The 27,212-nt window shown below is 36.8% G+C and overlaps 3 protein-coding genes and 1 long non-coding RNA gene across 4 annotated transcripts; 2 read left to right on the top strand and 2 right to left on the bottom strand.

Moving 5' to 3' along the window:
- On the top strand, positions 371-2,285 carry LOC18596187 (threonine synthase, chloroplastic). The gene has a single exon (XM_018123495.1). The coding sequence runs from the start codon at positions 445-447 to the stop codon at positions 2,005-2,007; it is 1,563 nt and encodes a 520-aa protein (XP_017978984.1). The 5' UTR covers positions 371-444; the 3' UTR covers positions 2,008-2,285.
- LOC18596186 (aminopeptidase M1) lies at positions 3,598-10,987 on the top strand. The gene is made up of 19 exons (XM_018123494.1): positions 3,598-4,120; positions 4,213-4,358; positions 4,627-4,729; positions 5,120-5,306; positions 5,378-5,471; positions 6,000-6,153; positions 6,308-6,412; positions 6,491-6,607; positions 6,890-7,003; positions 7,226-7,408; positions 7,493-7,793; positions 8,306-8,427; positions 8,512-8,609; positions 9,097-9,274; positions 9,374-9,488; positions 9,600-9,667; positions 9,750-9,827; positions 10,004-10,081; positions 10,568-10,987. Exons 1-19 carry the CDS (start codon positions 3,896-3,898, stop codon positions 10,757-10,759), a joined length of 2,658 nt encoding a protein of 885 aa, XP_017978983.1. The 5' UTR covers positions 3,598-3,895; the 3' UTR covers positions 10,760-10,987.
- Positions 10,809-13,266, bottom strand: LOC18596185. The gene is made up of 2 exons (XR_001928532.1): positions 11,846-13,266; positions 10,809-11,013 (listed from the first exon to the last, which is right to left on the bottom strand). It is a non-coding gene; the product is annotated as an uncharacterized LOC18596185 (long non-coding RNA).
- Positions 23,007-24,943, bottom strand: LOC18596181 (pollen-specific leucine-rich repeat extensin-like protein 1). The gene has a single exon (XM_007024494.2). It carries the CDS (start codon positions 24,761-24,763, stop codon positions 23,108-23,110), a length of 1,656 nt encoding a protein of 551 aa, XP_007024556.2. The 5' UTR covers positions 24,764-24,943; the 3' UTR covers positions 23,007-23,107.

The following is a 27,212-nucleotide window of genomic DNA, read 5'->3' as shown; positions in this document are numbered from 1 at the left end:
ATTCAATATGACATATTATCATGATATGTGAGCACCATATCATATAAAATAATAAGTAATATTTTAATTAATATCAATTAATTAATTATTAATTTTAAAATATTTTATCTAAAATAAAAATTATAAAAATTTAATTAAATGTAATAAAAAATAAATTATTTAAATAATTTTAAATATTATATTTAAACAATTTTACATAAATTACGTAAACACCTGAACATAAATTTAAATTCAATCGTAAAGTTAAATGAGGATGAAAATCTAATTACTAGTAGTTGTTTTAATTTCACATAATCATTTAATTATCATTTGGTTGTCTTTATTTGTTGGGGGCAGTAAGTACAAAAATAAATAAACCCCGCCACTTGCCTAGTTGCCTTCAAAAGCTAAAACGCAAAAACACCACACTCAATCTCCCAGAGTCCCCACCAAACTCTCCCCAGAATGGCTGCTTTTTCTCTTTTCTCCCCCGCTCATATTGCCCCCAAGCCCAACCTCCATTTCATCAAAGCCTCCACCTCCGATCTTCCCAAAACCTCCCCTCTACCGCCATCACCTTCGACGCAGCCACAGCAACCACCCCTCAAGCCCCACCATAACATCCGCGAAGAAGCTCGTCTCCACAACGCTGCAACGAACTCGACCAACCACCCTCGCTTCACCGCCAAATACGTCCCATTCACCGCCATTTCCGATCCTTCATCATCCGATGAATCATACTCTCTCGACGAGATCGTCTACCGATCCCAGTCAGGCTCCCTCCTCGACGTACATCACGACATGTCCGCTCTCAAACATTTCGACGGCGCCTACTGGCGAAACCTCTTCGATTCCCGTATCGGAAAAACCACGTGGCCGTTCGGTTCCGGTGTCTGGTCCAAAAAAGAATGGGTCCTACCAGAAATCGACGATGATGACATCATTTCCGCTTTTGAAGGGAACTCTAACCTCTTCTGGGCCGAAAGGTACGGCAAACAATTTTTAGGAATGAACGATTTGTGGGTGAAACACTGTGGGATTAGCCATACGGGAAGTTTTAAAGATTTGGGCATGACGGTTTTAGTTAGTCAAGTTAACAGGTTAAGGAAAATGAATAAACCACTTGTTGGGGTTGGGTGTGCTTCAACAGGTGACACGTCGGCAGCATTATCTGCTTATTGTGCAGCTGCTGGGATTCCTTCTATTGTCTTTTTACCTGCTAATAGAATTTCAATGGCTCAACTTGTTCAACCCATTGCCAACGGTGCCTTTGTTTTGAGCATTGATACTGATTTTGATGGATGTATGCAGTTGATTAGGGAAGTAACAGCTGAATTGCCGATTTATTTGGCAAATTCGCTGAATAGTTTGCGGCTTGAAGGACAAAAAACGGCTGCTGTTGAGATTGTACAGCAGTTTGATTGGGAAGAACCAGATTGGGTTATTGTTCCGGGTGGAAATCTTGGGAATATTTATGCTTTTTATAAGGGGTTTTCTATGTGCAAAGAGTTGGGACTTGTTGATAGGATTCCTAGGTTGGTTTGTGCACAAGCTGCTAATGCCAATCCATTGTATTTGTATTTTAAGTGTGGTTGGAAGGAGTTTAATCCTGTGAAAGCAAATACAACGTTTGCATCTGCTATCCAGATTGGTGATCCTGTTTCCATTGATAGGGCTGTGCATGCTTTGAAAAATTCAAATGGGATAGTCGAGGAGGCTACTGAGGAGGAGTTGATGGATGCTATGGCACAAGCTGATTCTACTGGGATGTTTACTTGCCCTCATACAGGAGTGGCGTTGACTGCATTGATTAAGCTTAGGAAAAGTGGAGTTATTGGTCCTACGGATAAGACTGTGGTGGTGAGTACGGCTCATGGGTTGAAATTTACACAGAGCAAGATTGATTATCACTCCAAGGATATTAAGGATATGGCTTGCCGGTTTGCTAATGCTCCTGTGCAAGTGAAGGCAGATTTTGGTTCGGTTATGGATGTTTTGAAGAAGTATTTGTTGAGTAAAGCCCATTAGGCTGATTATTGCGAGCATTGTTAGATTTGCTCTTGTACCTTTCTATTGATTGGTTTAGGCATTGATATTGCTATCTTAATGTATCTTTCTTTTCCAACTTCTTAGAGCCTTCTTGTTAGGATTGTAGCTTTTGAAGAGAGAAAACATCTTTCTGGAAGCATACCAATTTTGGATGAGCTCTTTACCATTTGATTTTAATGCATTTTTCTTGTTGAACTCTTTTCCAGAAGTGTTTACTAATTATATTAGTATACTTTACCACATAGTAGATGGCTTTATCTTTTGGTATTGTTGGTGGCTTTATTGGGATGGTTATTCAAGAGGTGAATGATTGTGACTGGAATAGACTTGCCATTTTTTTGGGCCAATACATAAATGCCATAAGAGTCGTTTATTTTATGCTTCTTTAGAGAAATTGTTATGGAATTTAGAATTTTTTCATTCAAGAAACCAATTGTCTCAGATATGATCAATTGCAGGAAATGTGTGGTTCTTTTGGCCAGCTTATCTGCAAACATTTCAACTTATCAATGCTCTCTTTGTATCCATATCTTCAGTGTGAAGAAAAGAGATTGGCCTGATAATGGTCTAAGCCACTATGTGTAATCATCATAGTTTGGGGTTTAATTCTTAAAGATGAGGGAGGGTATGAAAAGCAGGAAATGATGTGTCTAAGGAGAAAACTTTCGTTAAATGATGTCTGGTGATCTGCTATGGGAAGCATGGATCTAATTGAAAAGTAAGGGCAGGGCAGTTGCTTGCTTGATTTTGGATTCTTCGACAAGTAGCAGAGATTGGAGTTTTCTTACCCTGATATTGGCATCATCAAGAGATAATATGGTGACAAAAGATACAATAACCTCGATCAACTCTTGCAAATTGGCTAGTTTGAGAAACTATATGAACTATAGTAGGATACTTATAGACTGTATTGTCTCTTTGTCAGGGTGTGGTATTTGGTGTTTGTTATTGGCATGATGTTCGTAAACTTCAGGAGTGATTAGCTTTTACTCGTCTGATCACCCACCCCTGCCCTTTTTTTTCCCTATTTTCCTGTAGCTATTTTATTGCCTTAGATAAAAAATAAAGAAAAAGAAAGAAAAAACCGTGGGTGAATTAAATCTTTCAGGTTCATGGTGACTTTTAATATGATGAGAGATTCCTGTGACTGAATTTCTTCAAATGGTGGCGGGCGCCTCTTACCCGTCACTCTGTTGAACACTAGGGGTACTAATCAGTATAGGTCCCATGTCATCCTGCGATTTGGGGTCAGCTCAGTTTTTAAACACTTACCCTGCATCTAAAATCTGAGGTCAATGTTATAAAAGGCAGTGGAAGATCCTGTAATAATATGTTCTGTTTGTTGTGGTTGAATGTATTGAAACGTCTAAGCCGATTGGCTTAAGACAATGGCCATGAATGCAAATGGTATGTGTGTGGACAAGCACAGAATCGCCATTTGCAGGTACAAGAAAATGGACTCATCTGGGTTCCATTATGGGCTGGGAGTCCGAAAAATTTCAAGCCTAACCCAGCAATTTATTTGATGTGGACGAAGTTTTGGTTTGATTTTGCGGCCAGCGATGCTAAGTAGTTCGACAATTAACAAGATGGCATTTCGAGCCCGTTTCGTAAAGTCAACCAGCCACTGGCGGCTATGTATGCTACTCGGTTCGTTTCTCCCTTCTGAGCTGGTATTCGTAGTTTTATGCTCACACCTTTTGCATAAGGAGGACCACTAATAGCGGTTAAGGGAGTAGAACAAGTGGGAAAATTTTTCCATACAATATTGATTGATATCTGCTTTTCTCCTACTCAACGTCTCATTCTCGTACTTCAGTTCGCTAGGCTAGAAGCAAAGGAGAAGGAAAGTTCTTAGGACAGAGAAATGGATCTTAAACAGAACATTGAGCAGTTCAAAGGCCAACCAAGGCTTCCAAAATTTGCTATCCCTAAACGTTATGATCTTTATCTTAAACTTGACCTATCTGCATGTACTTTTTCTGGTTTAGTTCATGTTGATCTTAGCATCGTGGAACCAACTAAATTCATTGTCCTAAATGCTTGTGAACTTGTTGTCCGTCAAGTCTTTTTCACCAACTCTCTCAACCATGTAAGTCATACTTGCTTGATGATCTCAAGGCCTGATTATAAATTTGCAATTCAATTTGGTTGATTTTTTTTTTTTTGGGTGTTTGAATGCAGAGATTTACCCCATGTGATGTGGTTTTGGATAGCGATGATGAGATACTTGTGTTGTTATTTGATGAAGTGCTTGGTACTGGTGAAGGAGTGTTAAGGATTGAGTTTTCTGGTGCTCTTAATGAGCACTTGAAGGGCCTTTACAAATGGTGTTTTATTTCTTCTTTGTTTTCCCATAAACCTTTTGTTGTCCTCTTCGTTTTTGGAACAAAAAAAAAAAAAAGTAACTGAATAACATTATAATATGGATTTTGAGCTTAATCTTTTTGTTTTCAACCCTCTCCTTCGTTTGTTTGCAACCAAAATCGGTTTGAATGGAATTTCATAAATTCTTCTATGGAACTATTTTCTTTCTAGACAAATAGGTATCATTTGGATTATTTATTCTCATATAGTATTAATTTTTTCTGTTAACAGTACTTATGTGGATAAGGGAGTAAGAAAGAATATGGCAGTCACCCAGTTTGAAGCCGTGCATGCAAGGCGGTGTTTCCCATGCTGGGATGAACCTGCTCTTAAGGTATGCTATTAGAGTACTTCACTTTTACTTGAAATGAATACCTATTTTCCCTAGACAATATAATTGTTGCGGTGAAGTGAAGTTATGTAAAAACTGGTACTGCATCACAAATTGAAGGAGAAATTTCATGGATTTGCATTTCATGTTAGACCAGCGACCAACATTGACACCTTGAGAAAGTTATAGAAAGCATGATGACTGCACCTATTTATGGCGTAATTGAAGGTAATTTTAGGATTCAGACATAGCAAACGTGTTGGTTATGTAAAGTGGCCTATCATGCGCATTCAATCATGTTTTCATAGTATGGTAGTACATTTCTACTCTGATGTTGAGCTTGATACTGAGATTTATCTTTCCTGCTGTGGCATGACTGATTTAATTTCACAGGCAACTTTTAGGATCACATTGGATTTGCCATCAGAGTTGATGGCCTTGTCAAATATGCCGATCATTGATGAAAAGTTTGATGGAAATGTTAAGACTATTTATTTTGAGGAGTCTCCAATCATGTCGAGTTATTTGGTTGCTGTTGCTGTTGGTTTATTCGATCATATTGAAGAAACAACTGCTGATGGTATGTGTTTGAGCCAGATATGTTTTTTTTTTATCAAATGATTGTTTTAGTACATATTTTAACACGTGTAGGGATTAAGGTTGGAGTATATTGCCCCGTTGGTAAGAGCGATGAAGGGAAGTTTTCACTAGAAGTTGCTGTTAAATCTCTTGATATATTTACTAGGTAAGTCATCCACTGGTCACCAGATTCTTTCATTTCAGGATACACACACTTTAGTTAAGCAATGAAGCATTATACGAAAAAGAAGGAAGGTTTTTGTAGATTTTTGTTCAGCATTGACCTTCTCCCAGTGTAAATACTTTACAATATCTCACCTTCGAGAAGAAATTTAGCTTTTAAAGAAAATGCTTGAAGGTCTATATAAATAATTATGCCACATAAGGCACTACAAAAGTCCTATCTTCCTATTGTATGTGGTTTTGAATGATCCAGTCATGTCCTCAAACACTTACCTAAGGGCAAATATGTAATGAAGAACCTGCTAGCCATGGCATGTAATCTGAAAAAAGTAAAACAACAATGAAAGTTTAGTTGTCCTTTATTTATTCGATGAAATTTTATTTAGGAAACTCTTCCTGCTACAAGTTAGCTCTGTGTGGCTGGTGGTTGTCTGCTGTGGAAATGTTAGTTCCAGCATCATTAGTGTCTTGGACTGGCTTTTAACTGTCATGGAGATTTAACTTTCATTAGGTACTTCTCGATGCCTTATCCACTCCCTAAGCTGGATATGGTTGCTGTCCCTGAATTTTCTGGTGGAGCTATGGAGAATTATGGTTTGATCATATTCCGTGAAAATGAGATGCTTCACAATGACTTGCACTCTACAGCAGCTAGAAAGCAGATTGTAAGTTACATACTTTTCCAATTTAAGTGAGGCTTCCTATAGATAATTTTTTTACATCCGACCGTAGTAACTGCCACTGCAAAAAATTTAGCACCCCCCCCCCTAATTGGACCATAGCAACATATATTTGGCAGTAACTTTTCCTTGTTGTCAGCTTACAATAGTTGTAGCACATGAAGTGGCCCATCAATGGTTTGGCAATCTTGTAACAATGGAATGGTGGACTCATTTGTGGCTTAATGAAGGTTTTGCAACATGGGTAAATTTAAGTCTTGAATTTCATATTATGGCGGTCATTTCACCAGATACAGCATCAACTTAATTATATATTTTCCAGATTAGTTATATGGCTACTGATATCATGTTCCCTGAGTGGAAAATATGGAATCAATTTCTTCAACAAACAAATGGTGGCTTGCGTCTGGATGCACAGGAGCAATCACATCCAATAGAGGTAAGGCATAATTAGTTTACCTGTTAAGATATTGACTTATTTAAAATTCAACCTGTTGTTTACCATATAGCCCTATTTCTGTGCCTACGTTTATGCTTATTCATTTTCAGAGCAATCTCTGTATATTTCCTAAAACTTAAAAAGCAATAAAATCTGATGTAAGTTATTAGTCCGGACGTAAATCAACAGGAATGTTCAAAGGCATTTAGCTAGCACAAGTAAGCTTCCCCTGCTTCCACAGAAGCAAAATATATCCTTCTTGATTAATCAGCATCTGTCCAGGTGGAGATTCAGCATGCTCATTCAGTTGATGAAATATTTGATGCTATCAGCTATAAAAAGGGATCTGCTGTCATCAGGATGCTGCAGGGTTATCTTGGTGATGAGATATTCCAGGTGGGTTCACATTTGTTTTATGGAATGATGTTGATTTGTGGAGGACCATATAAAACTTCTTGCTTTTCTGTGCAATCGGATTGTGAAACACTATACATGTAAGATGAATAAGTAGGCCATTAATAAACTTGAATTGGAAAGTCTAAAAAGAAATATTTACTAAGCCATAGTTTCACATTTTATATCTTGAATTCTGATCTTGCAATTTCTCTTCCATTCCAGAAATCCTTAGGCTTATACATTAAAAGGTATGCTTGGAACAATGCAAGGACAGAGGATTTATGGAATGTCCTTTCAGAGGAATCTGGCATTCAAGTAAACTCAATGATGGACAGTTGGACAAAGCAAAAGGGATATCCAGTTGTTTCAGTGAAATACAAAGACCATATTCTGGAATTTGAGCAGGTAATCTGGGATTAGCATTCTCTTCGTTGTTTTCAACATTTTTGCATAAGTGACAGGTAGCTGATAATTCTTCTGGATTTGCAGTCACAGTTCTCATCATCTGGTTTTCATGGTGATGGGGAGTGGACTGTCCCAATAATCTTGTGCCTTGGTTCATATGACAGAAGAAAGAGCTTTCTTTTGGAATCAAACTTTGAAAAATTGGATGCCTCCGAACTGTTTCCTTCTTCAGATGAAAAGAATGAAGATGAATATGGTGAAGCATCATGGATCAAGGTTAACGTTGAGCAAAGCGGTTTCTATAGGGTAAAATATGGAGAAGAACTTGGTGCACGACTGAGGAAAGCAATACAGAAAGACTGCTTGTCAGAAACAGATAAATATGGTGTGTACCTTGTCTTAGTGGTATCATTTGGGTTCACAATAATAGATGGCATAATTTAGTTTTATGTGTGAATTGCTGTGAGAGCTGAGAACCAGAGGAATGTTTTTTGGTGTTTCATTATTTATCGCCAACTCACTCTAGGTGTCACTGTCACAATGGGGCTACGTACCAAAGCTGTGTTTAGTACCTTGGAGTCACAGCTTTGGAATTGTAATTGGAGGGTAAAACCCTTCAATTTTATTAATGAAGTCCGCTCATCTCCAAACTACAGTAATGGTAGAATTGAATGAGTTGAGACCATATATCTCTCTGCTTGCATCATTCCTTTTATACCGGCATGGATGGCTGTAGCTCCATTCCTGGCTAAAAATTTAGTAAGCACTGTGCAGTTAGACTGCCGAAGATCTATAAGCCTTGTTCTGACAAATATATTAAGCATCTTAGAGGGGGAGCCACTATTGCCATTTATTGTTGGTTTCTTTCTTGATCAATATAAGCAATCTCATTTTCAGGCATCTTAGATGACACATATGCTCTTTGTGTGGCTTGTGAACAATCATTATCATCTTTGCTTTCATTGATGGATATATACAGAAAAGAGATCGATTACATCGTGTTATCAAAACTGATTGAAGTAAGGACTTCTTTTCACTTCAATTATGACACCTAAAGTCTAGTATTTTGTGTAACCTGACATTTCAGGCAATTTACGTGACAGGTTTGCTATAATGTTCTGGAGGTCTTGAGAGATGCCATACCAGGTTTAGTAAATGCATTGAAAGAATTTTTCGTCGATGTCCTCCTCTTCTCTGCTGAGTAAGAAAAGTTACAAGACTGCAGAAATTATTTACACAGTGATTGCCTTCTTGGTTTTCATTTAGGAGTTTGGTTGAAATTTATTCTGATGATGGCTAATGTATGCAATCCAGTAATTAGCAATTCAGTTGGCCTTTTCAATCGATGCAGACTTATCTGTATCTATCAAAATAAACTTTTTTATTTTAACTTTTTGGTGTTTTTAAACATTGTATATCATTTCGGTATCTAAATTTCTTGCAATTATGGATAAAGTATAAACACCATACATTATTGGTTTAATGGTCTTGTAGCCAGAGCCTAAGTCTAAGCATGATATGGTGATTATATTTTTCTTGCAACTGTGGAGAAAGCTAGTGCTGCTTGCTATTTGGTGCAAACAAATTATGTTTTTAGAGTCACAACCAAAGTATATAATGATATAGTGATCTAATTATATCACTGTTGGAGATTAAATCATAGTTGATGCTTCTTCTTCTTGTTCCAGAAAATTAGGTTGGGAATCAGCACATGGTGAGAATCATTTAAATGTGCTGATGAGAGGAGAGGTCTTTATGGCGTTGGCTGCTCTTGACCACGTTAAAACTCATGACGAAGCAATGCAGCGCTTTCAAGCATTTTTGGATGATAGAGGCACTCTACTCCTTTCAGCAGACACAAAAAGGGTGAAAAATGGAAACTTTTATGCATTATTTCCTTCTTCCTATGAACCTTGGCAAAAGGTATGATAAATAAAATACATAAAAGTACTAGTTGCTCAACAGGCTGCCTACATTGCTGTTATGAGGAATGCTAATGCAACAAGTAGAGATGGTTTTGAGTCCCTCTTGAAGATTTATAGAGAAGCTGATTCAGTTCAAGAGAAAGAACGTGTTTTACGTAAGATTTGATTATTTTGAGTTAACATTCAGATTATTAGTGTTTCTCAATCATCCATTCACATCAGATCCTGTTTGAATTTTCTGTTCTATATTTTGCTCTGATGTATAGGTACAATAGCATCTTCTCCAGAGCCAGATATTCTTGTAGAGGTTCTGAACTTTTTAATATCTGATGAGGTATCATTGAATTATGTTTAGATTCCTTTATAAATTAGGGTTTCTGATCGTCAGTGATTTTAACTCATTTTTTTCTTTAAAGGTTCGAGATCAAGATATTATTTATGGGCTTGCTGGAATAAGCTTAGAAGGGCATGAAATAGCATGGAGGTGGTTGAAGGTATGCAGTTTCTACAAAATGGCACAATTATATATGCACGTTACCTTGACCAGTAGATCCTCAGTTATAAGACTTTCAGGAAGAAGTGGCTACTGTTATGATTGTGACTGTCAAAAATGTTATAGCATTGGTATCTTCTGTTTTACAATTCACCAAGCCATGTGAAATGAATGCAGGAGAACTGGAACTTTATCATAATCAAGTATGGTGCCGGGCTCCTTCTTACACATTTTATCGGTAACATTATAACACCGGTAAGGAAGTAAACACAAGAGAATAATTATGTTGTACATATGTCTTATCCTTAGATTCTTTACAAATTAGAAGTTAACCAAAAGATACAATTATTAACCTACTAAGTACCTGCCTCTTGCTGATAACATTGGATCAGCCAGCTTGTTGTTTAGAGGCAGAGCATATGCTGCGTAGCCTGTTGCTATTCTATCTTCTAAATGTAGGAATTATAACAAGTTTAAGGTGACTGCAACAGACAAGGGATGATATGATTAATTCATTGCTGAGACATACAGGGGTTTTGTCTTGATTTTGAACTTCATCCACACTGATAAAAGTTACTCTTTTATCAGATAGATATCTTGAAATTTGGTCGTGATTGATGCAAAATATTTTTTTGTTTTCTTGGCCTAAATTAGTTCATCCATGAAAAACTTTCCAATATTCAAATTTTGGAATATTGAATTATAGGGGTGAACTGATACAGTTACATATTCACATGGCAGTTTTGCAGCAATGAGAAAGCTGATGAGATAGAAGAATTTTTTATGAGCCGCATGAGACCTTCATTCGCGATGAATTTGAAAAGAAGCATTGAGCAGGTCCGGATCAAAGCACACTGGGCTGAAAGCATAAAGCAAGAGCAGCAGTCTCTTCAAGACCTACTGAAGCAATTAGCTCACAGGGATGAACTTTAACAATGATCTGAATATCATAAATACCACTGTAACTTTAGTGATCTGAATCTCTTCAAGACCTATTTATGCTCATTAGTTTGCTCAGGGACTGCTCAATAAATCTTAGAACACAGCAATCTATGATGCACATTCAAACTGGTGTTATTCCTAATTGCTATCCCTCCCCATATTCCTTGTCCTTCTGTTTTGCTATCATATTACTGAAATAGAACTTCTGAGCTTCTTGTACTTCTTACCATCTGATTCCTCCATTCCTACATGTACTTCAAATCTTCAATTGTAACCATCTAAGAATAATTTACCACAAGTTTCAAAAGTAATGTTTCCATAACAAATCAGCAGCAATATCTAAAGCATCAAGCTAAACATTTGACAAATGAAATATAACTAGAGGATAAGGGATCAAAGTACTTTAAAAGTATCCAACAAAAAGAAAGAGACATATGTGCATTATTACCTTAGAAACTCTTTATCTTCCCCTTTTTAAGGATAGCTTGCCAATATGTATGAGATGAAAACCCTCTAATCTTTCCAGCAATCCCATTTTTCTTCATCCAAATTGGGTTAGATTTCAGTTATCTCCACAAGTATTATACATTAGTATCTGACTAGTTATGCACTTGTTGAATGCATTCTTAAATCCCAGAAAGCTGTACGAGTGGTTTGAGTCCTCCTAGATCGAAAATGAGCATTCGCCATTCCACTAAACTACATCTGACCTGCAGAAATAAACCCATACCCCAAACTCATCCGGTAATTTGCAGGATGCTTAAATATTCCTCCCTGCTCGCCTCTAACGTACGAAGCATATTTCATATGAATCAACTGTGGCAAGCAACAATGGTACAAGACACCACCTGAGAAACTACCCAACACCCGAAAGGCGGAATAATGCCAAGATGTGACCAACCAACTCCATGTGAATAACCCAACCACCACTATCTAACCAGCTATTTATAAACTAATGAACAACGGTAATGAAAAGAGGGTCCTCCTTTAACAATTATTCAGATGCAATTATTTTTGAGATTTCACCAAACTTTGCTGCAAAAATTAGGATATTAGAAAATGAGAAAAGAGCAATACCTTAATTAGCAGATTCCACTGAGTTTGTCCACGGAGTGCAGTGCCCTCCACCCGAAACCAGCCGAGATGGAACAAAAACAAGGAGGGAGGAGGGAGTGAATTGAAAAGGAGAGGATGCAACGAGGAACAAAGGAGAACTGCATTTATAAGCTTTAAAGACAGAAACTGAAAGGAACAAGACTTCCTCCGATGGCAACCAGCATTTGATTTTCTTTCTAATTCACATGTAAAGTAAATTTTATTTACAGGGTCTTTTGGTTTACCAGTTACACACTAAAATTCAAATCAACATCCTTAGTGTAATAGTCACCTGATTACTTCAAATCAAAGCCAATAGCGAAGCAAAATATTACAAAACATCTAAATAACGTGAAGCATACAATCCGAGTGCAAACAAGAGACTCGCAACACAATGATTCTTCGTAAATTAGAAACTGCTCCAGGAGACCAGGCTGTAGATATGAAGACGCACGAAATCTTTGCGAGCGTCAACGAGCCCATCTAAGGATCTTATCCGTTGTGTCTTCATGTTGTAATGCTTGATTGAGTCAGCAACAATTTTATGATAAATTTCCCAGCCTACTATATTGACATCCTTGGAAACATACACGTTACACCCAGTAAACGACCTTTGTACGCAAGAAAGATAATTCCCTATCTTCACAAACCAGGGCACCCAATATTTTTCAGTCAAAAAAGAAGAAAACTTAGAAACAAATTCATCAATGCCTGATGTCAGTATATACCAAGTAGTCCATCCGTACTCCTCCGGATGCCCACAAACTAATTTAAATCCTCCTTTGTTAGGAAGACGTGCTGTACAATTACGGCCGTAACCTCCAAAGCCTAGAACAGGAACTTCAACATCATCCATGACAATAGGGTTTGCAACATAGAGAACCTTAACCCGTGCTTCACGAAATACTGACATACCTTCACAACTACTTTCAAGTAATCCTGGATATATAACTATGGTTGAAGTTAGTAATTTCAAAGTCCCCATTTTCTTTAAACTCAAGAAAGCGGGCTGACCTGTATTTGTTCTGAAGAAAGAGGCCAGGTTTTGACCTCTACAAGTGTGTCTCAATGGGGGTTGCAAATTATTTGTGCCCGCAACCACGGCCTCTACCTACAACTCTTTCTTCTCTGGCTGCTAACAGGGCTCCTCGTCGAACAACAAGATAATCACCGCCCACTATTAGATTTCGTATCCGACGAAACGCTTGATAAGCGGCATTAGCTGCTTCGAGTATGACATCTCGAGCTAATAATCTAGGTACATAGGTGACGTGAGGTCGAGCGCTGCAGGATTTAAGGCCTTCATTTCATGGGAAAAAAACATAAACGGTTTTTTTAAAGAGACAATATACGGCCTTTCTGAGTAAAAGGGTTTTGGGGTTTGCTTGAAAACCGCTAGATGTATTAAGACGATTAGACCTCCTCAAACAGACGCGCCTGTGTGTATTAGCAGCCGCCGAATATAAACCACAAAAGGAACAACCAAAGGCCGTACCAACTGCACTGGAAATCGAAGCCGTGAGCTAGGGATTATCAATAATATCATCTGTTTCATTGACGAGCTATGGCTACCGTCCGGTTACTGGTTAGACAAGTTTTCTTTTAAAAAAAAGAAAGGTCGTGAGCTAGGGCTCGTGCATTTTCAAACTGGTGTTATTATAAGCGAAAACATAAATAATACTACTTCAAAGCTTACCTCCAATTAATCTATATAAAGTACCTTTAAAGGGTTTTTTTCTTTCTTTTAAATAATATTACATGACATGCCGAGCCCAGTCTTTCTCTATTCTCCACGTCCCCTGCTGTGCTTCTAAGATTGTAGAATTTTTTTCCACCAAAACTAAGCAAGTAACTGTCAAAACGACTAGAAAGAGTGAAGCAAGGAAGCATGGAAAAGTTATCCAAACAAAACTTCCTTAAAATATAATCCACTCTCCTTCTCAACCCATAGAAATGGACCACAAGCAGAACGTAGAGCAGTTCAAGGGCCAACCAAGGCTACTAAAGTATCTGAGTGAAGTTCAGATTAATCTTTGCATTACTTGGGGGATTGTTTCTTTCTTCGAACTTTGCCTGAAACATGAGGATATCTGATAATTGTTTGAAATTTGCAGTCACAATTCTTATCAACTGGTTTGTATGGTGAGGCACTGTGGTTTTTTCCAATAACCTTGGCCCTTGGTTCTTATGACAGGGGGAGGAATTTTCTTTTTGAATTAAAATTTGACAGAGAGAATGTCTCTGAACTGTTCTATTCTTCAGATGAAAAGAATCAAGATGAATATAGTGAAATTTCATGGGTTAAGGTCCATGTTGAGCAAAGTGGCGTCCATAGGGTAGAATCCGGAGATGAACGTGCTGCTCGACTAAGGAAAACAATAGAGAATAATTACTTCCAGCAACAGATAAATACGGTGTGAATTATGTCGGTTCATGATATCATATGATATTGCTTGATTTTACCCATGAGTACTGCAGTGACAGCTGCTAAGGGCACACCATGGTCAAATTCAGTATTACTAAGATACTCTAGGGGTCACGTGGTTCTCTCCATGTATTTACCATTCCATTTTTTTAAGATTTGATAAAACTGGAAATATGAAGAACAGGGATGAAAGAGAGCAGAGAGAATAATCGAATGAGACGAAAGAGAAAAATATTGGGTCAGCACAAAAACGGTGTGCACAGCAATAACCAGCTTTATATACATGATGGAGGAAAGAGGAAAAATAAATAAAGGAGCCAGCTGGTTAAGTAACCACCTGGCATTCCAACCTTCTAGGTGCTATGGCAATGGTGAGATATTTCCTGCTACCAGTCATTTTTCAACTACTCAAACGATGTAGTTTTGGAAGAAATACAATGAACTAAGGCTTGAATTCTAGCATGTGCGGGAAAAATAAATAACCACAACAGATGGACAAAGTGAAAGAAATGTCAAACAAGCTAAAGACACCAAACGACATAGGTAAAGAAACAAAAAGGCAGCTAAAGTCTTCTTCTATTTGAACTTATCGAGATTCCTCATCTCTGTTGCTGCAAAATAAAGCACTAGATTTCAACACACCTCCTTAGTGTTCTTTTTGCAGACTCCCAGTAAAGCTCTCAGTGTAAGAAACTTGTCTTTGTTCAGACACTTGGTGAAAACATCAGCTACCTGATCAATTGTTCCACAATGAATAACAGCAATCTCATAATCTTTTACTACATCTCTAATAAAGTGAAATTTTACCTTAATGTGTTTTGTCCTTCCATGATGAACTGGATTTTTAACAATGGAAATAGCTGATTGGTTATCAATCATTAATGGAGTTCCTATTTTCTACTCAAATCCCAAATCTCCCAAAATCTTCCTGATCCATATAGCTTGGTTTGCAATAGTTGCAGCTAAGATGTACTTTGATTCAGCTGAGAATTGAGCTACCACCTCCTGTTTCTTAGAGTTCCATGAGAAGATTGCACTGCCAAAAGAGAAGCAGTAACCTCCAGCACTCCTTGAATCATCTAAGCTTCTAGCCCAATCACTATCACAATAGCCAATCATATTGCCACTATCTTTCTTTTCAAACTTCAGACCATAATTAACTGTTCCTTTAACATATCTTAGGACTCTCTTAGCAGTAGAAAAATGAATCTGGGATGGTTTCTAGATAAACTTGGACAGAAGGCTAGCTGGATACATCAAATCAGGTCTTGAAGCAGTTAAATACAATAAACTACCAATAATACTTCTGTAGTTAGAAGTTGCGGCCTTAGGAGCTCCATCATCCTTAATTTGCAATTAGCAGCAAGAGGTGTCTCTACTGCCTTACTGTTCTCCATATGAAACCTTTTCAACAACTCAGTAGCATATTTGCCTTGATGAATGCAAATAAACTCTGAGTGTTGTATGAACTGCATACCTAGAGAATAATGCATTTCACCTCAATCTGTCATTTCAAATTCTGCCATCAACTTACTCTTACATTCTGTCACAGTGGTATCATCCAAACCAATTATAAAAAGATCATAAACATATAAAGAGATTATAACCACAACTGTCTTAGCTGACTTGTACACATACAAGGTATGTTCATTTAGACTTCTAACAAAACCTTCTGCAATAAGAAATGGATCGAATCGATCATACCAGGCTCTTGGAGCTTGCTTCAAACCATACAATGCTTTCACAAGTTTGTATACCTTTCTTTCAGTACCTGGTTTGATGAAGCCTTCAGGTTGTTGGATGTATATATCCTCAGACAAATAACCATTCAAAAAAGCTGATTTAACATACAGATGAAGGATTTTCCATCCTTCTCGAGCAGCTAAGGCAGAAAGCAGTCTTATGGTATCATGCCTTGCTATTAGAGCAAAGGTCTCACAGTAGTCAATACCATAAATCTGTGAGTACCCTTTCACTACTAGTCTGGCTTTAAACTTGTTGACAGTACCATCTACATTGAGCTTGGTTTTGTAGATCCACTTGACACCTATGATGTGTTGATCTACTGGCTTATCCACCAATATCCAAGTGCCATTTTTTTCTATCATCTGCATTTCCTGCTCCATAGCTTTTAGCCATCTAGCATCTTTTGCTGCTTCATAGTAACAGGTAGGTTTTACAACTTCCATATTACATCTTGAATATATGTCTTGCAAAGATCTGGTACCCTTGACTGCTAGATGTTCTGCTTTTATATCCTCATCATTGTCAGTCTCACACTGCTCATCCACTAATGTCTGACTAAAACTACCAAAACTCTCAAAAACTAGCTTATCCCAGTTCCACCACGACTGTTCATCAAACCTGATGTCTCTGCTGACAAAAATCTATTTTGTCTTAATATTATAGAGCTTATAGCCTTTAGTAATGTCACTATAGCCTATAAATATTGCTAGAATGCTTTTCTCATCAAGCTTACTTCTTCTGCTATATGGTATTTTAGCATAACAAACACTACCAAATACCTTGATATGTAGAACACTTGGTTTATAACCAAACCAAGCCTCATATGCTGTCTTGTTCTCCAGCACTCTTGTTTTTGATTTGTTTAGCAAATGATTTGCAGTACTTGCAACTTCAGCCTAAAAGGATTTTGGTAATTTTTTTGGTAGAAAAGCACCTTGCCATTTCCATAATAGTTTTATTCCTCCTTTCAGCTACCCCCTGTTGAGGACTCTAAGGTACAGTCAACTGATGTATTACTCCAACTTGAGATAAAAACTTTTCCAACTCAGAGGTAGTGAATTCTTTTCCATTATCACTCCTCAGTATTTTAATGGACTTAAATACTTGATTCTCAACCTGTTTCTTGAACTTCACAAAGCAAGGCAAAGCTTTTGACTTAAATTTCAAAAACAAAATCCAATTGTACCTGGTAACATCATCAATGAACATAAAAAAAATCAACTTCCTCCTAATGAAGGAATCTTCATAGGTCATCCCAAATTAATATGAATCAGCTGCAATTTCTCTATTACTTTCCATTTCCTTTCCTTTGGAAATGAAAGCTTACTTTGCTTCCCATATTGATAGATTCTACACACTGTTACAAGTTTGGTTATCCTTGGCAGACCCTCTACTAACTCCTGTGATGACATCTTCTATAATGACTTATAATTAATGTGCCCTAACCTCCTGTGCCATAGCTTAGAATCAACAATTGAACTGACAAAAGCTTTGTGTTCAGTATGCTTCCAGTCAATTGAATAGCATTTGTTTTTCATTTCTATTGTCAACACTTCATCTCTTTTAGGATCAAGAATAGTACAAAATCTGTCTTTAAACAACAAAGCATAATGGCTTTCTGTGAGTTGACCAACATTTAGGAGGTTTTGATTAGCATCTGGAACCAAATAAACATTGGTTATATACTTCTAACCTAAGTCAGTCTCCATAGCTACAGTTCCTGTACCAACTCTCTAGAAATACCCCATTACCAATCTTAACCTTAGCCTTAAAGCTTCTATCTAAAGTTATAAATTGGCTCTCATCACCAGTCATGTGATTCGAGCAGCCACTATCAATCAAGTAGACCTTTTTCTAGCTGATTCATCAACCATCCTTGCCATAAACAACACTTCATCAGACTCTTCCAGATGTTCAGCCACTGCAGCCTTTTCCTTTGAGCTTGAACCCTTGTTCTTGCACACTCTCTCCACATGACCAAGTTGGTTACAAGCCCTACACTTAACATTTGGCCTATACCAACAATACTTGACTGAGTGAGTAGTTTTCTTGCAGTGTGTGCAGGGTTGGTATTTTTGTTTTTGTTTTTTAGGTTTATTGTCAGAATTTTTCTTTTCTTTATCCTTCCCATATGACTCACTTCTCTTATAACTATTATTGCCTAGCTTAAGATTTCTGGTCCTAGCCACCAAAGCACTATCAGTATAGTCTTCCTCTCTAAAAGCCTTTCTTTGTTCTCGAGCTTCTAGAGCATTGATGAGCTCACTTAGAGTAAGTCTAGCAATATCTCTTGACTCTTCTAGGGAAGAAATCTTGCTATCAAACTCTTTTGGCAAACTGACTAATACCTTGTTAGCAACATGTTTTTTAGTTAACTCTTCCCCAAAAAGTCTAAGCTGATTTACCAGTTTCATGAGTTTTCCAGAAAACTCTTGAACAATCTCTTTTTCTTTCATCCTCAACATCTCAAATTTCCTTTGAAGATTCAAAGCTTGCATCTGCCTTGTTCTTTCACTACCCTGAAACTCATTTCTCAACTAATCCCACACCTTTTTAGGACTATCAGTATGCATAATCCTAGCAAACACAGTTTTTGAAACAGCTGAATGTAAAGAAGACAATGTTTTATACTTTTTGGCAATTTCCTTAGAGTGTTGCTTGATCTGAGCAATCGTTGGATTCGCATGCCTCATTGTTGGTGGTTCTCGTCCTGTTTCAACCACATCTCACAAATCAAAAGCTTTGAGGTATGCCTTCATTTTAACTATCCAGTACTAATAGTTCTCCCCGCAAATGGTGGAAGAGTTGGTGTGTTGAAACTAGCTGATGCCATGAAGAAATGATAAAATGGTACACAGTAATCAAGTAAGAAAGTTTACAAAAAATAACAAGTCAGTCCCTTAAGATCCTTAAGATTGCTCTGATACCATTTTGAAGATTTAATAAAATTGGAAATATGAAGAACAAGGATGAAAGAGAGCAAGAGAGAATAATTGAATGAGAGGAAAGAGAAAAAATTGGGTCAGCACAAAAACGGTGTGCACAGCGACTTTCATATATTCAGTAACCAACTTTATATATATGATGGAGGAAAGAGAAAAAAAAAAAAAAAAGAGCCAACTGGTTAAGCAACCACCTGGCATTCCAACCTTTTAGGTGTTATGGGAATGGTGATATATTTCCTGCCACTAGTCATTTCTCAACTAATCAAACGATGTAGTTTTGGAAGAAATACAATGAATTAAGGTGACGTTTGGTACTTTACAATGCAATATGATTATAGGTAATGTGATTGCAAGCAATGTAATTACAGGAAAAATAACATTACAGTGTTTGATATACAAGCAAAATAATAATTAAAATATAAGAAAAATAACATTGCAGCGTTTGGTTTACAAGTACTTTACTGGAAATGTAATGTTAATTTTCAAAATTACCCATATTTATTAAAATGTAAGTTTAATATATTTGTATTTTTTATATAATATCATCTCTTAAATATATTTTTAATGTCATATATTTTATTTTTATTTCTTATTATAATCTTATATTTTTTTTATTTTTTAATATAATTTTTTATATTATATATTTTATTTTAATTTCGTTTACCTATATTATATAAATTTTAATTTCTTATATTTTATTTTATTTTATTTTTTGATTTTTATACTATATATTTTATTTTAATTTTTTTTATTTTAATTATAATATTATAAAATGTTTTTAACAAGGTAATAAAGTTGAAGGGTAAAAGTGTCTTTAAGAACATCCATTGGTTGTAATGTGATTGTATTGTAATCTTACATTACAGTGATCTATTGTAAAACAAATATTATAATATAATTTAATTAGACACATTACAAAAAATTTGCTCTCACTTCTCTTCACTTCCCTCCTACCAAACGTTACCTAAGACCTGAATTCTAGCACGTGGGAAAAGTAAATAACCACAGCAGATGGGCAAAGTAAAAGAAAAGTCAAACAAGCTAAAGACACCAAACGACATAGGTAAAGAAATAAAACGGCAGCTAAAGTCTTCTTCTGTTTGAACTGATCGAGATTCATCACCTCTGCTGCTGCAAAATAAAGCACCAGATTTCAACATCATTGAACCATGCGTCAATTGGTGTAGCTATTTAGCCCTTTCCTGGCTAGATACATTGCATACTGATAGACTGCACCAGATATATGAGAACTTGTTTTGGCCAATGTATCAAGCATCCTAGTGCAATAAGCAACATTTTCAATCATGGTTCATGTTCCTTCCCGATCAATCAGAAATGATCTTCTTTCAGACATCTGGATGACATTGTATGCTCTGTCTGTGGCTTGTGGACAATCATTATCATCTTTGTTTTCCTTAATGATTGCATATCAAAAGAGGTTGATTACATTGTGTGATCAAAACTCATTGATGTAAGGAGATATTTTCACTTTGATCATGGCACACTTAATAATTATGCTGCCTGACATTTTTGGCAATTTTAGCGACATGTTTGCTATAATGTTCTGAGGATCATAGGGATGCTATTCCAGATCTAGTAAATGCATTGAAAGAATCTTTCATCAATCTCCTCCTATTTTCTGCTGTGTAAGAACAGTTCTTGAGTGCAGATATAATTAAACCAGTGATCAGTTACAGACTTCTATCTAATCGGTTTCAGGAGTTGGGTCAAAATATGATTGATGACTGCTAATTAGATATGCATTGCAATCAAGTTATCGTTGTATTGGTCTTTTCTTGCTTAAAGATACTTGACAAATCATGTTCATAAAGTTCTACATAAGTTGTTCTTATTTATAGCAATTCAAGTTTCTTGTGATCAAGGACAAAAGTATAAACATGATACATTGATTTTAAGTAATTTTCTTGCAGTCACAGCCAAATTATACACAAGATACTTTGATTTACTTTTCTTGCAGTCACTGCCGAAGTATACCCATGATACTCTGATTTAGTTTTGTTGCAGTCACCTACAAATGTTATAATTGCTTGCTACTTCTCAAAAGTTGGCTTTGGAGTAGCACCCAACATACAAACATGATATTGTGATTTACATATTTTGTGGTCACAGAGAAATTTGTAGCTGATGCTATTTTTATGCAGAAAGTAAGGCTGGGAATCAGTACTCTGAGAGAGTTATATAGATGCGCTCTTAAGTGAAGAGGTCTTTATGGCATTATTGGCTGCTTTTGACCATGACAAAACCCACAAAGAAGCGAGGGAGCACTTTCAGACATTCTTGTATGACAGAAACACTCTAATTCTTTCAGCAGACACAAAAAGGGTTGAAAACAGAATCTTGTAATGTCCACATGCTTTGCTTGTTCTATGAATCTTTGCAAAATGTACGATACTTGAAAGGCCTGGTTGCTCGACACGCTGCTTATGTCGCTGTTATGAGGAATGCTAAAATAGCAAATAGGGATGGTTTTGAGTCCCTAGTGAAGGCTTATATAGAGCAACTGATGCAGTGCACGAGAAGGAACATGTTTTATGTAAGATTTGATTTTTTGGAGTTTTTAACGTTCTTAATCTTCTGTGTCTGGCATACATGTTCACATTTCTGCAGGTCAAATATTATATTTCATGTTCTATATTTTGGTCTGATAAAGGTAAACTAGTTTCTTCTCAAGGCCCGGATATAGTTGAAGAGGTTCTGAACTTTTTAATATCTGATGAGGTATTATTGAGCTATACTTTGTCTCGTTTCACGCCACAGTTTGCTATGGTTACTGTCACCTCAAAACTCGTTCAGTTTCGAGATCAAGCTATTGTCTGTGGACTTGCTGGAATAAGCTTGGAAGGCTCTGAAATAGCCTGGGGGAGGTTGAAGGTGTGCAGTTTCTGCAAAATTGGTTAGGCCATCAATGCACTTTACCTTGAGCCTCAATTACTGGTATGAGATTTTTGGGAAGAATTTCCAGGAATGTTAATGAGCTTGGAAGTGATCAAACATCTCTTACAATGTTTGGTGCCTCATTAAATTTACAATTTACTGAGTAATGCATGCAGGAGAACTGAAATCGTATCATAGACAAGTATGGTGAAGGTATTCTGCTCAGAAGTTTTGTCAAAAAGCAATTAAACCTAATACAACAGCCATGATATATTTGCATGTATGGATTGGAATTATTACCTTCCAAGATACCAAGCCATGATGATAAGCAGCCAGCTTGTTGCTTCTATGATATCCAGTCTCTAAGACAAAAGCTACTTATATTATTCTTCTAAATGCAATTATGTCATAGCCTGAGAGGATTATGATATATCTACTTATTTGAGTGGACTGATTTGGTTAAACTCATGTGGGCAGTTTTGCAGCAATGAGAAAGCTGATGAGATAAGAAGAATGTTTGGTGAGCCACATGAGACTTTCTTTTGAAATGACCTTGCAAGGGATGATAACTTCATGTCATGATCTAAATTCCTTAATTTTATGACCATGACTTATATCTGCATTGTATGCATTCATTAAAAGGAAAAAGTTAGTGTAATGACAGCTCTAAATATCAATACACGACCAACAGGTTGTTGATTCCAAACTGGTATAGAAATAAGCAAACATGGTTTGCTTTATGCATTTTAAGCTCATTTAGATTTGCCATTTGACTTTCTTTTTGATTAGGTGAAATCTGAAAGAGAAAAGAAAAATGGGTTTTAAGTTGCTGCATGCCACTTTCTTGGGAATCTCGTGCTCATTATTATTATTAAACATGAAAGAGGGGTGGACAATTATATGTGTTAGGAAATTCTTTCACATGCAATAAACATCTTATCCAAAATCCGAACAGAGAAGGACATATGAAAGATTGCTTTCTGTTTCACAAATAAACATAACAAATTGGAAATAATATATAATAATCATGATACACCAAAAATTCTCCCATAAAAATTTGAATAAATTATAATAAATATATTACAATACAACTCCATGAGAAAAGGAAAAAAATAATTGAGAATTTAAAAAATAAAAAGAAAACCCTGTGTTTGTGTAATTTTACTTCATCTGTATATGTAAGAACTAAGAACAACTCAAATAAAATGTAAAAAAAAAAAAGCTTTGTGCTTCTTACACAGTGCTTGGGCCTGGGTCAGGCCCAAGATTTGACCTCCCCCTGACGGAGTTCATCTTCTCCAGCTTCAACCCAGCCCTGAACCTTGCAATGAAGTTATCAGCTTTGGTATCCACATCTGGGCTTGGACAAAATAATGGGCCCGTAGTTGATTCTCCACCGTCCATTTCGCCCGTTTTATTACCATCTGACGGACTCGCTTCACAGCTCAATGGATCATCCAAATCCGGTGACCCGCTCCGTGAACTCCTAATGCTTTTTAATCTAACAAAATCACCGTGCACCTCAAATTTCCACGCCGGCATTTTAAATGGCGGAGGAGGCGGCGGCGGCGGAATTGGATTTAGTGGCGATTCGTTGCCACTTTCAACGCTGTCCTCCACATTGTGCATGTTTCTTATCTTGACAGGCAAAGGAGGTTTTTGGGTGGTCACTGGTGGTGTCTGGGATTCTCTTTTTGATGCACGCGCTTCCACTGACGGTAGTGGCGGCGGCGGTGGAGGGACTGAATGATTCTTTCTGGCTTTGTTTTTCTTGGAAGGAAAGATGTTCTGATAAAATGAAGGTAGTGGTGGTGGCGGTGGCGGTGGCGGAGGTGGTGATGCGGGTGGATATAAAGGAAGCGTTGAAAGTTTAAAGAATTCATCAAGGTTTTCCACGCTTCTTTGTCTTTGCTTCTTCTTTTTTCTTCTTAATGAAATTAAGAAATCTTTAGTTACCCCACCTCTCTTTTTCTCACTCTTGTTACTTCTCTTTTCAAATACAGATGGTGGCGGTGGAGGCGGCGGAGGAGGTGGTGGCCGAGCTGCTGGTGGTGTTGATGGAAGAGAATGCTTGATTTTCAACTCACTGTTTATGACTTCCTTACGTTCACTTCTCTCCTTAGGTTTAAGATCTTCATATGTCCGCTTGGGTTTTCTTCTAACTACCTTAGGAGGCTGCGGCGGAGGTGATTGAGGTGGCGACGGAGATGATGCTGTTGCTGCAGGTGGTGGGGACGAAGATGGCAGCGGCGGAGGCCTGTGAACAGTATCAACAGCTATATCCTTTGTATTATTACTGTAAACTTCTTCTCGATCATGCTCTCGCCTTGACCTACTACGGTAATTATACAAAGGAGTATCGTCATAAAATCTCCAGCGATCATCACCGTTCATCATCCAAGAAGATTCGGCCCGTAGATCTGGATACGAGTTGCTGCTTCTCAACCTTTGTAATGAGTTATAAGCCGTCCGATCTGATGATGATGAGTAGTCATACCATTGACGCGGGGTTGACGGATTTGATCTTCCGACATGATCACGATCATGTTTCGGAGTAGTAGAAAATTTATAATCTTCGTATGTACTTCTGGTATCACTGTCGTTGTTGCCGTTGTTTTTGCCAAGGAATCCACAGATTATGGCGAAAAGCACCAGTACTAGATTGAGGGAGTCCCATGATTTCTTAACAAGATGTGGCTTGAATATTTGAGATGTGAAGGAGAGAAATGAAGGGATGATAACGAAGATGAAAGCAAGTGCAACGACTAACAAGAGGATGATGAGAATACCAGTGTTGAAGAAGAGGGATGAGGGTTGGCGGCGGCGGCGGATACGGCGGTTGTCGGCGGTTTGGAGCCAAAACGGTGTCACGTCCTCGTCTTGCTCCATATTTTGAGAGTAGGGTTGGTGTTTGCTTTTGGAAGAGGGAGCGTGAATGGCGAAACACTTTTGGTTAACACTTTAGGCTTTGCTTTGTTCCTCTTGCTTTTTGCTTGTGGTGGCTTGCTTTTATGCCTTTGTATGCTAAGCTATGCGTTTGCTTATATAAATTGAAGAATGCAGTACTTGATAAGATTTGCTCATTATAGGTTGAAAATGGGGAGTTATGTAATGATATTTTATGCAGCAATAATGTGGGGTCATTATCCTTTTAATTGCTTCAAAGAATAATATAAGAGTAATAAATATTCCAATGTCTACTCGAGAGTCGAGAGAGATGCCGTCACATGCTGCCTGTCCTTATAGGAATGACAGCGAAAGCAAAGAATAGGTGTATCCCTGGATTCACATTTTAGTCAGTCAATCACTCCTATAATATTGCAAGAACAATGTTAGCTGGCCTATTGTGATCTTCGCATTTTTCTTCTTCTATAATTTGTATATATTTGAGGTAAATTCTTCTTGTACAACAAGCCAATTGATCTTCTAATTTGTACAAGAATGTATAATTTGATGACTTTTAGTACATAAATTTAGCCATTCTTAACAAGTTATGCAATATTCTTTCTTATTCTAATTAACAAAAAGTTTAATACACTAATTAATTCTGATTGTATTTCTAATTGGTATCTTCTTTACTTAGGACATGCAGCCCACTCCATATTAAATGTAAACACGTTTAACAAATTTTGATTTAAATCAAATTATTATAGCCTATGGTAGTTGGGTTTTCCAAAGATATAAACATAAAATAATATGATATGATGGACCAAATTACTATTACATAATCGTCGTTAAGTTGTAATTTGTCACGTTTTAAGAGTAGGGAAAATTTGAGTCAAAGTCATAGCATCCGCGTATGACAAAAGCTTGTAGTAGCAAGGAAAGACAAGGACAAGCAACAAGGAAAGCAGGCTGCAAGGCTTATAAGTGTTAACAAAAGCGCGTTTTTCCAATTTGTTTCAAGTCTTTTTCCCTTCTACTTTGTCTTTTTCTTCCTTTTTTAATTTTTTTTGGTTAACGAAAAAAGAAAAACACATTTTAGACCACTGTTTGTTGCTTTTGCTGCAAGAATTACAGCTTCAAAGCCTAAAGCAATTTAGGCTGGGACCCTGTTTTTTTGGGGTTTTCCTGTGGCAGGAATAATGGGGGAGGGAACATTGGATTTGTGCCAATTTGTTACAAGTTTTGAATGTTTTTGGGAAGGATTCCCGTTTGGGCTTGCTTCGCAATTGGTTGTAGTAGGAATTTTCCTTTGGTTATGTTACTGAATTTCGCATTTAGCTGAAGTAGGGACCAAGTCACTCAACTTTGATGCCTCGTGATCACATACAATTTGATCTTCATTATTTGGATTTTTTTTTTTTTAATTCTGTCAATACCCTTGACCCTAGAGGTTATTTACTTGTCCCGGAGATTGGAATTACTGACCTTGTTATCATAGAATCAAAACTTTAGAAAAATGAAGAAATTAACCAAGCGGATTAAGTTGAGCTTGGTTCACCACCTTGCTTGTTAGGAAAGAAATATTGCAATTCATCTAATGGATTAAGGAAGTAATACGCATGGATCATACCCTTCGTCTTCCTTAACTTAGGAAGACAAACTCGGAAAAGTATGAAACAAAGGGGTTTCTCCGAGGTTGTCTTTTTCATATGTTTCGCTGCGATTCCATGCTCACGTCACGTGAGAATTCAATTTCCCATAAAATCTTAAAGAAGGTCTTGCTTGAAAATATTATTATTTTTACATCAATATAAACAAACGCAAGGCTTGTTCTTCTGTAAGTTCCGAGTCAGCCATTGCGTCCACCTCCCCTATCTCTCTTTGAAATATATATATAAGCACTTTGGCAAATACCACTTGTAAATTACTAAGGTCACTAGCCATGATGATGGTATTCGTGTTGTACTAAGTGATGAAACCAAGTTTAGAGATCTCCATTGTGCTTCTTTGTTAATGTTTCATGATTAAAAGAAAATAAATAGGTGTGCGAATTCATGTAGAATATTTATACAATTTAATTTTATGTTTGATAATTAATTTTCTAAACAAATAACCAGTAGATAAAAATTGTTACTGTCAAGGAAAACTTGCTATTATAAATGTGAAAAAGGGGAGATCAAGACAATTCTATTCGAAAAATGGGTTGAATTGAATTAAGTTCAATTAATTGAATTTGATCAATTTGATTAACGATCTTTTCAAATATTTTTTTAAAATTACTATATATTAGTTTTAATCCTAATTACTTTTTTTTATGTTAGTTTGTTTTATATGTTGTTTTAGATGTCACATGTTACTTATGTGTTAGATGTAAGATGTTATTTATATATATTTTTTATTTAGATGTTTCAATTTTATTAATTAGAAATGTTTTAAAATTATTTCTTAAAAT

This window comes from Theobroma cacao, chromosome 6 (genome assembly GCF_000208745.1).
Source record: "Theobroma cacao cultivar B97-61/B2 chromosome 6, Criollo_cocoa_genome_V2, whole genome shotgun sequence".
Lineage (NCBI taxonomy): Eukaryota > Viridiplantae > Streptophyta > Magnoliopsida > Malvales > Malvaceae > Theobroma > Theobroma cacao.
Note: the sequence above shows the minus strand (reverse complement) of the source record. Positions and strands in the feature narration are given on the sequence as shown.